Source organism: Acinonyx jubatus, chromosome B4 (genome assembly GCF_027475565.1).
Source record: "Acinonyx jubatus isolate Ajub_Pintada_27869175 chromosome B4, VMU_Ajub_asm_v1.0, whole genome shotgun sequence".
Taxonomy (NCBI): Eukaryota; Metazoa; Chordata; class Mammalia; order Carnivora; family Felidae; genus Acinonyx; species Acinonyx jubatus.
The window spans coordinates 19,874,530-19,887,077 of record NC_069387.1 but is presented as its reverse complement, the minus strand read 5'-3'; the positions used below and the strand labels follow the sequence as shown (position 1 = coordinate 19,887,077).

The 12,548-nt window shown below is 39.3% G+C and overlaps 1 protein-coding gene across 19 annotated transcripts in view; it reads right to left on the bottom strand.

Moving 5' to 3' along the window:
* The window catches only part of MLLT10 (MLLT10 histone lysine methyltransferase DOT1L cofactor), a 233,864-nt gene that overhangs the window by 3,445 nt on the left and 217,871 nt on the right, over positions 1 to 12,548 (bottom strand). For all 19 annotated transcript variants that reach the window (XM_027073587.2, XM_027073585.2, XM_027073590.2 and 16 more), the window contains 7 exons: positions 12,302 to 12,374; positions 9,373 to 9,527; positions 7,226 to 7,414; positions 6,709 to 6,797; positions 6,216 to 6,577; positions 5,079 to 5,175; positions 665 to 874 (listed from right to left, as the gene is read on the bottom strand). In XM_027073587.2, coding sequence (XP_026929388.1) covers positions 665 to 874; positions 5,079 to 5,175; positions 6,216 to 6,577; positions 6,709 to 6,797; positions 7,226 to 7,414; positions 9,373 to 9,527; positions 12,302 to 12,374 — 1,175 coding nt within the window. The remainder of the gene's footprint in view (positions 1 to 664; positions 875 to 5,078; positions 5,176 to 6,215; positions 6,578 to 6,708; positions 6,798 to 7,225; positions 7,415 to 9,372; positions 9,528 to 12,301; positions 12,375 to 12,548) is intronic.

Below are 12,548 nucleotides of genomic sequence, written 5' to 3'. Positions count from 1 at the left end.
AAACAGCCTCAAAATGTGTGCTGCTATATGGACAGTACACTGTCCCTGCATTTATTTTTAATTTATCTTCACGTGTACGGTGAAAGGGTAAGATGCTGTCAGTTAAAGGAAATTAATAAAAAATTTAAATTCCATTACAAGTGTGATTATGATTTACTTTCTTTTTAAAATTCATCTGGCAGAGTAACTGGAGTGCCCTAAAATTTATGCATTAATCTTATTATAAATATAATTCAGTTTTAGAAAGTACTTTAAAGCAAAATAATAAAAATATTCCAAAATAATCTAGACTGGTTTTATAATTACAGATTCATTAGACAGAGATCCTCAAAAAACCCCAACTATTAACTTTTGAATGGACTGTCCCATACCACTTACTACATAGCTAAAATACATTTTCATTTTCAAATTGCTAAATTATAAAACGTCCTTCAAACCATATGCACAAATTTAAACCAATGTACTCAGGGGACATAGAAACTGGCTTGGGTCCTTCATGTTTACACTGGCCAGCTGCTGAAACAACTGGTTTTAAGATGAAATTATCAGGGGAATAATACGTCTAAAAAACAGTAAGAGAGGAAAACTAGAGACAGTCATCTCTGATTAATCAATACAATTCTTTTCCTAATTCCACGAGACAGAATAAAGCAAAGACACTCACCGTTACTTTCTGACTTGCACCGTCGCCGTGGATGGTGAGGAAGGGGTTGGTGGTCGCGGGGTGAAGCGGCGGCGCCTGGGTGCCCGCGAGCAGGTTGTTGATCGGTATTTGCGTGGGCCCAGGCATCTGGAGCTGCTGTAGCTCAGGCTGGTGGTGCTGCTGGTGGTGGTGCTGTTGCATCAACTGATACAGAAGGGCCTGATGTTGTTCCTTAGGGAAGAACACGTGCGACAAGATGAGTTCCCAGGCACAGAATTCAGCAGGCAGTGAAGCCTGACTTTCTGTTTTCTTCTTTACATTAGATAATACTAGATATTTAAATAGAGGTCACATTCATACTACTAAGAAAGAAAACGAGTATCTCATCCAGAAAAATACACTGCACTAGGTAATAACCATCTGCTATAAAATGTCTGTATTATTAGCGAATGGCGTATTTTCAAAACAGGGCAAACCAATATAGGAGATTTCTATTCAAATTAGGTTATCCATGATAATGAAGGGCAGCAGCAGCCTAGAAGTCACAAGTTATCTGGATCTGACTTCAGAAGGTGGGCCATTCTCATTCTCAATTCTGGGAACCTAAAGACACTTTCCAATTTCTCATTCATGTCAACAGAGAGTGCTCTCTTGCTGTAGTTATGAGACTATTCTTTGCAGCAAATATGTATTTTATTTCTCGAGTGTTTTACTATGTGCCAGCCAATGTTTTGAGACATATCAGTGGGGGGAAAAAAATCTCTGCCCTCTGTGTCTCAGCCTGGTGGGGGGAAGAGGGAGAGACAAACAAAAATGTTACCATGTGATTATTGGTAAGGATCCGGGTAAACAGGAGGGTAAGACAGTACAGCAGGGGTGAAAGTCTGAAACACACTGGTCAGGGCAGTTCGCACTTAGACAAGGACTTGGGAGGCAAGGAGGGAATTCGCTACGTGGGTATGGGGGAAGGGAGGGGACTTCTAGGCCGATGAAGCAGCCAGTGCTAAGGGGCGATGTGGGGGTATACCCAGTGTGATCAGGGAACAGCCAGGGGCCCGGGGGCAGGCAAGAGACAAGTGCACAAGTAGGACACGTGGGAAATGTGGGCCTCACAGTGGTAGGCCGTGAACACTCTGGCTTCTGCTCAGAGGAATATGGGAAGCCGAGGAGGGATGCAGTCTGACTTGGGACTTCTTGATGGATTCAATGTGAGGCATCAGACAAGAATGAGGGAGGACTGCAAGGTTTGTGGCTTGAGCAGCTACAAGTACGGTGCTGGCTTTGGCCAAGGTAGGCAAAACTATGGGTGGAGCAGGTTTGTAATAGATCAGCAGTGCAGTGTTGGACGTGTTATGCTTGAAATGTCCGTTAAAATACCCAAGTGGAGATCTCAAATAAGCAGCTGGATACAGGAGTCTGAAATTCCAGAGAGGGGCCTGGGCTGACGAGGGAGCATCCACACATATTTCAAGCTGGAATGGAGGATGGGATTTAAGTTCTTTGACTGGAGGAGGAGATCACTGAAATCTAGGATACTCTAAAACTGAGAGGCTGAGGTGAAGAGGAGGAGGACCCAGGAAAGGAGGCTAAAAAGGAATGAATGGTTAGGTAGGAAGAACACCGAGATAATGTGGTATCCTGAAGGCTAAGGGAAGAAAGTTTGCAAGGAGCAGGGAGTGATCAACTGTCAAATGCTGTTGCCAGATCAAGTAGGAAGAAGAACGACAACTGTCCACTGGACTTAGCAGTACGAAGGCCATTCTGGCAAGCAGAAAAACGGGGCAGCAGTTGGTGGGGCTGGGGAATGGCCAAGCAAGAGTTTTTCTTAAAATGAGAGAAGTAAGTATGCCTTAAAATAAAACGTGATGCCTGTAAATGAACAAATGTCACCCCACAACCTTGGCCGACAAAGAAAAGGTAGAGTTTAAACCACTTCGGTTCTTGTGGCCTCTAAGCAACAGTATGCTAAAACCTCCTAATCAACCATGTTCTAGAAATGAGACTATTATAATCTTGATGAACAGGAAGAACCCCCAATAAACTGAATTTTAGTACTTCACATTAAGATGAGAAAGAGATAAGAAAACAAGGCCACAATTTAGTGCAGCCATTAAAGAAGAATTTATATACGATCTCTCTTTTTACCACCGTAAGAACAGTAACAGTGAAAATGATGATCCAGAATCAAAACAAGTATTTTCAATATATTTTTGACTAAAGCAAAAAGTGGGTAGATACATTTTATTTTCAAAGATTTTAAGTTTTTTAAGAAGATTTAAAAATATGTTTTTAAGTTTATTTATTTTGAGATACAGTGTGCATGAGCAAGTGGGGGAGGGGCAGAGAGTGAGAGGGGGAGAGAGAGAATCCCAAGCAGGCTCTGCACTGTCAGTGCAGAGCCCAATGCAGGGCTCAAACCCAGGAACTGGGAGATCATGACCTGAGCCGAAGTCAGACGCTTAGCTGACTGAACCACCCGGGCGCCCCACTTTTTTCTTTTTAAGTAGGCTTCACGCTTAGCACAGAGCCCACAGCGGGGCCTGAACTCACACATCCAAGATCAAGACCTGAGCTGAGATCAAGAGTCTGACACTTAAGTGACTGAGCCAGCCAGGCACCACCCCCACTCCACCCAGGCAGTAGATACATTTTAGAAAAAAATTACAAACAAAGGCTGAAATTCTGAGTTAATTAAATAGTGCATTCTCCAAGCAGAGTCCAACTCAATGAAGTACGCTAAGGAAACAGAGCTGGACAGAGTCAACTGACCACATCTAACCCCGTCTCGCTTTAAGTTTACGACTGCACAGGGCCAGTCAGAGTTCCTTGCATGTGAGCCACACACTTCCAATCTTTTGTTTTCTTTTTTGAAACACTTTGTTTTTAAGTAAATCTCTACACCCAACACGGGGCTCAAACTTACAACCCCAAGATCAGCAGTCATATGCTCTACCAACTGAGCCAGCCAGGCACACCCTCCCCCCCCCCCCCCCAGCGGCACACACACACACTTCCAATCTTGGTCAATTCTTCCTCTCTTCTTCAAGACACCTATTCCACGTTTACTTCTCACCAAAAGCACAACTGCCAAAAACCTCTAGACAGCCAAATCCAGTGGTCAGTTCTTGTCCTCCCAGAAACATTTTACACAACTTGAGCCTTACCTTTGTTCAGATATTTATATTTCTGCATCCTTTCCTTGGACTCCAGACTCCTACAACTGTCCAGTCCACATCTCACCTGAACATCTAAACACCCGTGGCAAACTCGGCCTGCCTGTAACAGAACTTCCGTTTTCTCGGCAAAACCTGCTGCTCCTCCGAGTCTTCCAAATCTCAGGAAGACTCAACACCCAACTGTTTAGGACTCCTCTTTACCTTGAATGTCTGACAAACAAGTCTTGTTGGTTCTATCTTCAAAATACACAATCCCCGACAGTCGCCTGCCCTTACCTACACTGTTCTGCGACACCACATCTTGTCTGCGAACTACTCCAATAGCCTCCCTGTTTCTTCTTTTGCCACCATCTCCCCTCCCGACACATACAGACCATCTCCCATGCAACAGCTACGCCGATCTTTTAAAAATGTGAATTGTTATATCACTGTTATTCTGTTCACATCCTCCAATTAATTCTTTAAAATAATCCTCCAAGGAAAAGTGAGGCTATATGCAACAAGATTTTAAAAGGTGAGATACTTATTAAAACGAGGTGATTAGTACACTATATACGATTTTGACACATTTGACAATTTCCACAATAGACAAGCTTTAAAAAACGCGAATGGCTTTTCATCATACTTAACATCTAAATTTCCTGCCCCGGACGGCCAAACAAGGCCCACCTGTGACCTCCTTTCCTCTGCACCAGCCTCTCTCTTATTCTGCAGTCATGCCGGCCTTTCTAGTGTTCACAACATAAACACATGCAGTCTTTCACAACTGTCTCCCTTCCATTCACCCATGCCCCAAATTCACGCTCCTTCAACTGTTAATTCAGGTCTGTACTCAAAAGTCACATACGCGAAGAGGCAAGACTCTCTTATGTAGAAAGGCCCCCGTCCCACTGTTCCTCTGTCCCCTCATCTTCCTTTATTTTTCTTCTCAGTACCTCACTACCAAAAGCTATACATGTATTTATCGTCCATCTCCACTGTCAGAGCCAAACTCCGTGAAAATACAAAGTCGCCCTCATCACATCACCATGGTCTCCAAGAGGACCACGCTACATGGTCTAATATTCGTAAATGAATAGGTAATAATGTCGCCACAGGTACCACAGACTATACCAAATGGCAAGACAAACTGTTTTTGGGTGACGCATCCCATAATGCTGTTCACAAAGTGGATAACCTATACCCACACTGAACGCCTATTACAACTTGGGTCACTTGCTCCTAATAAAAATCAAGTATTATCAAAATGCAGAACTTACTGGCGTGAGCTGCTGAGAATTTAACAACTGCTGAAACTGCTGTTGGTGAAGATATATCTGTCTTTGCTGGTCAGAAAGTAATCCTAGTCCTGAGGCACTGAAAAACGATTACAATTCTTACTTTCTACTAGATACCTTTAATGGTTTTTAACATGTAAAATGAAAGACAACTTTACAACTTGACGTTCAATAAGTTAGCAAAGTCAAATTTTTAAACACAACACTTTCTGATCACAAAATCATGTACAAATATCTTATTTCCCTTTCTCTCTGTATACAGATAAACAAGAATTCACATTGTCAAGAAACGTTTTGTTTTCCTTCTTATTATAAACCAAGAAGGCACTAAGTAGTTTATGGAATAGAAATTTAAATGTGTTTGTAACATGCATGTAATAATTTTTATTTGTTTAAGGAGAATTTAACCCATACTAAGTAAGACATATGTAAAACAAAGAAAGAATTTCAACTACTAATTGACTTGACCTAACCTTTTTTTTTAATGGTCCCAATGGTCAGTAAAATTAAGCACCAATCAAAAGGGAGCCAGAAGAAATAGTTTACTAGTATCCCCTGCAATCCATTTAAAATGATTTATTCCTCAAAAGTATGTTCGATAACAACATGGCTTTAGTCTCCCTATTTTGAAGTCAAATGAAATGCCAGTACAATGAAACAGTTTCACTCACTGGAAATTCAAGATAAATATTTGACCTTCACCGGTACCAAAAGCTTTGATTATAAAATTAGCAAAATTGCATAGCTCAATTTTAAGAAATCAATATTCATATGTGACCTCATTACAATACTGTTTTTCTTCGGAATTTATGATACATGAAGGTATCGTAAGGGGATGAAGGTACAAGGGGAGAGAACACAGATCAAGAATGAAATTTTTCCCACAGAATATATTTCATGCTTTGCTACTAACAGTGATTTCATTTTGTTTTAATCTGAATGACTTAAGTTTCAAAAACAGTTCTCGCAATAACACAGTTGGCCTAGAAGTTTGCTGGATTTTAATTTCTTTGACTGCATCTACAAGAAGCACATTAAAACTCCCAATCTAACGCATGGACAGCACTAGTACTGTGTGGCACGGAAAAACCCAAAGTATAATTAAGTGGAGTTTCTTACCTGTTAGTCAGTGTGGCTGGCATTGGATGTGTTGCATTAGGTGGTACAGTGGTGTGGGTGAGGGGGGTAGGGTTCTGTGATATTGTGACAGGGGTCTGAATAACCCCATTTAAAGCTCCTACAATGCCATTAATTGCCAGTTGGTTACCTGGCAAAGCTCCAATTATTCCACCCACTCCAGGCACTGCAGGAATGGTGGATGTTACAGTCTGCATTCCACCAGCCAGTGCCCCCACTGTCACACCATTGACCTGCTGAACTCCGCTAACGCCTGAGCCCGGCTGCGCTGGACTCTGCCCAGCGGGAGGTGGGGTAGAAAGAGCAGAAGAGCTGCTGGTGCTCTGTCCACTGGAGGTCAAGTCCTAATGCAAGAAGGAACAGAAACTTAAGTGTGGAAGAACACAGCAGAACTGTGTAATATCATTTGAAGCCATTCAATGGGATCTACTATTGTTCATTAGAAAAACACAGAAACTAACCACACCCAAATTACCTGATTTAACACAGGAAGAGAATTATCAGGTAAAAAGCTGTTTCCCAGATGAGGGCTCTTACTGCTGTTCAAGGAATCAGTAGTAGGAGCTAGAATAATAAAAGACAAAAAGAAACCTATTTACCCTGTTAAATTACGTCATGTGTAAGATTAAAGGCTTATCTAAAAAGTTTATCCTGAAGCCCACATTAAAAACACTTAAATATTAAGTCTTGCTATTTCTAATACCAGTTTAAATGGGAAAATCTATACCTCTATTGAAGACTATGGCTTTAAATCAATAGAGATCACTACACATTTAAATAACTATTATCGTTAAATTATGTACTAAAGAAGTCAGAGCAAATTCAAGTCGATCACTTAACAGATTCTTCACGTTCTCTGAGAATAAGCTATCATTCCTTCTCTTAACCATCTTCATGTAACTGGTAACCAGTTATTATTCACTTATTATGAAAAAGATATTGAGAGTCTATCCTACTTTCCCTTAGATACACAATAAACATTTCACACTTACCATTCTGTGCTGAAAATGCATGCATTTGATGAGATGGGCTAGGATTTGTCGTTATTGTTGGAAAAGGCACTGAGAGCTGTGCATTCAGTAACTGAAGACGTTCTTTTTTGGCTGTCAAGTTTTTAATCTGTTCTTCTAATCTTCGATTTTCAACTTGAAGTTGATGTAATGACTTCAGCATTCCTAAAACTAGCAAACATTTGGATGGCTTTAATAAGGACAAGTTCCCACACACGACTAAGTATTTTACAGACCTAAGTGTCAATAACTTTAGAAATAAGTTAAAATAGGAAAGCGGAAATTCTGTAAAGCACTTTTATATTACTAGGTTTTATTTCTAAATTTCCTTTTATTTCTAAATTTATATGTAGATATAAATTGGGAAATAAATAAATACAGCATAATGTATGTGTGTGTATGTAAGCATAAAGGGATAGTGGGCCTGGATAATACCTTCTGGAAACTTTGTTGCCACGTATCAAAAAAATCCGCCCACCTGGTTCAGGTAATTTCCATTTCTCAAACAAAACTGATAGGACGTTTACGTTTTATTCTCGCCAAAATAAAAACCTAATCACAAAGTCGAAGTGCCTGCCCCAATCTTTCATTCAAATCGTAGTTCAGATGGGAAAGAATCCCTCCAATATCCCTCACCGCAATCAAGAGCCCAAGTGCGTGCGCGCTGCTCGGTTCCGCTCAGCGAGGGCGAGCCGCCCGGCCTGCTGCTGCTGCACACGTTGCCCAGCAGGGAGCAGTGTGCGCGCACCGCAGCCCACATCCCAACTCCCACAGGAAGGCGTGTGCTGTCTGTAAACGAGGCCGTTTCCATCCGGCCTCGTCACCTCAAATACAGTTTCGATTCCTTCCACAACTCGGACGTCTCAACTGACAACACAGAGTAGTTATGCCAGGGTGATGGACGCTTTAAAAGTTCTATGTACGTATTAAAAGTTGTATTTGTTTAACATGCCCTCAGGGCTTTCCGAAGACACAACTGTACTGGTACAGCCGTCTGTGGTCATTTCCCAAGGATTTAACTTTTATCCCTCCTCTTCAAAATCCCACAAAGAAGCCCTTAGTGTACCCAAATGAGATGCAATAAGACTAAGCTAAACCTGTCCTCCAGCTATCATGTTTAAAGGATTATCCCGGCATGAATTTCCTCACAATTAGCATTTTTTGTCAAGGCACCATTCACAAAAAAAAAACCAAAAAAAACAAAAAACAAAAACAAACAAACAAAAAAAACAATTTATGGCACTTGTCTACTAACAAGAAGCAAAATGTTTTGTTTTAATATAATAAAGCAGCAAAAGTTTATATCCCCAAATGATAAAAAACCATCTATTTTTTCCCCCAAAAATATATATCCTTAACACTATCCCAGCTTCTCCAGCTACCTACCACTTACAGGAACTTTGCTTTTTTGGCTTTTTTCACCCATGGCCCTCCATAATACTTAACACTGGAAATACTAAATATGTATACAAAGATATATATATGGGTATAGATATAGATATATGATACAACTTAATAAGTGAATATTTAATGAATGAAAATGGTATGTAATTTAGTAATCGTTATTCTTGCTCATCTAAATTGTAAAATTAGGAAGACAGCTTGCCATACTTGACTATATGCATCTTTAAAAATGAATTCTCTAGAGGTAAGCAAGTTTTCTTCCAACAAGTGAAGAGAAGATGTAACTCACGTGTTTTAGTAAAATGTGAAAACTGGTAAGAACAAAGTACCAACGTTAAACTAATTCAAAAGAGTAATAATAACCACTCAACAGATAGGTGCTTACTATGAGCTAGGCAATGTTCTTCACATTTTTTATGCCATTTAATCCTCAAAACAACACTATGATATAGGTACATTATTATTCCCATTCTATAAATGGGAGATTAAAGCATACTGACATCAAGAAATTTGCCCAAGATCATATTGTTAAGAACAAGTAAAGTGAAGTCCAGTAGTAAAACTGTAGAATCCCTATTAAACCACCACTCTATACTTTCTCACCATATTACAGAAAACATATTTCATAATTTCACTGCTACTCCTGATGAAGTGTGTCTGTTACATCCATCCATCTGTCTGTCTGTCCATCTATCTTTCTGTAAAGACATGAAAAGAATACTTACTGTCACTAGGAGTACCCTGTTCTAATAAAAACTGCTGTCCTTCACTCCACTGCCTCTCCAAAAGCTGTTCTATGCTGGCTGCTACTGGAGGCAGATTTTCCAAACTGCTGTTGACTGGTTGATCATAGCGAATCTGTAAGCTGCTTACAGGAGATCTGTTGAAAATATTAACTCTCAGGTTAAACAGAAAGAGAGTGCATTTACGCTTCTTACCTTATGCTGGCCCGTTTCCCGTACAAGTTTTCTAACTCTAGGCTGCCTATGCTGGAAGAATGATAAAACCATTATCCACCCTAAAATTGAGTAATTACCATTCTTCCTCCCCAAATTATAAAAATCACAGGAATAGCTGGCTAGAGTCAGTAATTAAAAACCACTAGAACACATAAACACAACACCAATAATCTCTGAAATAAGCTGTAAAAGAACTTGATACAGCCTTAGACAAAGGAGGGAAAGATAATATTAGAAAACTTTAAAATAATTAGCCAGAAAAGAAGAGTTCCACAATTCTGCTTTAATATGCAAAACACCAGAGGAACACTGTACAATTATAATAATGTAGAAAACATTTTAATACACAATCAACAGAATCTCAAATATCAGTAAAAAGAAATTTTTAATGATTTTGAAGGAACCCTTTGTTTTAAAGTAAAAAATACTTATTTTCTAGTATTTTCAGGATTAAGGAGCATTAGCAAGACCAAAGTAAATTTTTATTTGAGCCCTTTATACACATTTTTCTAAAACGTCTTAGACCTGTACTTCAAATGGTAATAACTCTTTCAAAGCAAATATTACTTATATTAAGATAAATATATAATGTTCTCTCGTCCACTTTTTGTCTTAAATTAGTAAGCATGCCCATTTCTGGTCTCCAGCCTCTACACTAACATAATATATTAGTAAAGGGCTTTGGAGTTTCCAAAGTGTTTCCATGTAATTATCTCATATGATCGTCAGAACGAGAGAGAGAGAGAGAGAGAGAGAGAGAGAGAGGAGTCAAAAGCGTGGCTTATTGGTTCCATTTCTACAGGAGGAAACAAGATGGGGCTTTAGTGACTTGTCCAAAGACACACTGCCGGTAAATGGCAGAGCTGGGGCCACAACTCAGGTCTCTAACAACCACCAGTGTTCTGCCACTGCCTCCATATGCTTCTCTATAAAAATCTCTTTGAATAACAAGTTAGACAAATGAGTTTTTTTATTCTACACATAAACATCACATGCTACATATAGTTGACCATCCCTCTTCAAATAATACATTATGCCAGGATACTTTAGGCTATTACATGTCAGGCTGATTTTTAAAGGATAACATAAAGTTGGAAATATATGCTGAAAATAATTTAGTATGATTTATTGTTGGAAATTCCATTTAGCTAATGAAAACCTGAGAACTATTGTGCTAAGCAAAATAGCACTAAGGGATCTCGCAGAATTTCTGGGTAGTTTCTAGGATATTTTAAGAGGGGAACATGGACATGCTTCCTCCACTAAACACACGAGCAAAAGTCCGCCTAGTTTTCTACTTTGAAAAGAAGAATAATAGAATAGTACAGAAGTAATCACAGCATAAAATTACAAATTAGTCGGTTGATGTTATCGTGTGCTTCTGATTCCTAGTTTCAAAAGAAGAAATATTTCATTTCCTATAGTGCTCAATTATGAAAAATACTACTACTTTTAGGTCATCCAAGAATTTTATAGGAAAAGACACACCTAGTGGTACCACTAGAAAATAGCAAAAGTCGACGTTACTGAACTAATCTACTGATAAAGATGTTCCTTAACAGACTTTACCAATATATCAGCAATACAACAACAGATACTAACAGTATCATCGCAGGAAAAATTTAATTTTTAATAGAATTTTTAAGTTTGCATAGTTGAAAAAAAAAAAAAAGACTCCAGAATGGGCTTTTCCCTCCTTCTGTTCTCCATTCTCACCCAGTCTAACCATGCTTGAGGCACAGTTTACAAAATTAGACAGCAGAGAGAGAGCAAACAAACTAGAAGAAGGTATAGAAGTTAAAAGTTGTATATGATTAATAAAAAGAGAGCTAGGGCCTAAAGTTCAACTGTTTTCCATAAGCTGGCACAATATTCCCTTCTGCCATTCTCCCCACTGAGAACAGAAGATGTGGGCATTTAGACTGTGCCCAGAAAAATTCAACCATTTCAGTCGAACTTTGCTAAGAGTGTCCTGCTAACTTCTTTATCTCCTATCAGAGATATTTAAGGCACCTAAGTTCGTTCAGATACTATCTAAGACAATTTTACAGAACGAATGTAAAACACTTATTATACTGTGATTCAAACAATTTTAGGAACTAGAGGGATTTTACTTTATTTTATTTAGTTTATTTTTTTTAGGCATCTCTACACCGAATGTAGGGCTCGAACTTACGACCCCAAGATCTAGAGTCCCATGCTCTTCCGACTGAGCTACCCAGGAGCCCCGAGAAGTAGAGGGAATTCAGAAATGAGCCCCAAGAACTAGGAACCAGAGATGAAAGGGTTCAAGTGCATTGCCTACAACAGAGCTAAAACTGGAACCCTAAGTTGAAAGCCTGGAGTCGGTAGCTTCAAGAGGTTTTAAAGACTATTTCATAACCAAAAAGAATTAGCCAAATTAATGTATTTAACAGTACCAGTCGCTAAATGTACAAATGATAAAAACAAGAGAGTTCAAATGGACTGGAAATCTAAGAAAAGGTAGGTCCTTCTAAAAGCTTAAAGTCTAACCATGTGTTTAAATTAATATTCAAATTAATTGAGAATCATTTTTCTTGACTGTCCAGACATGCTTCTTATCTACAGAATGCTTTTACAGCCTCACAAATGTGTGCTCTGATAGGAGATAAAGTAGTTTCCAAATCTCCAAACGTCTCCTTTGCCTCGCCTCTGCAGAGTAAACAGCGCTTACCGCGGTGAGAGACTTCCTCGGGGTGAGCTTCCTCTGCCAGCAAGGCTGCGGCCATTGTCTCCGAGATCTTGATCTGCAGTGTAAATATTTCATAGCTGATAAAGTGACTCTCACTAGATAAGAGGTTTTAAGCTCTTGCCCTGATTTTCCCTAAAACGTACATAAAACCTTTACCACTACTTTGCAGTTACTCTGAAAGTAGATCTAGTATGTTGCTAGTTCAGAATTGCTGAACTGTGGCATGTAA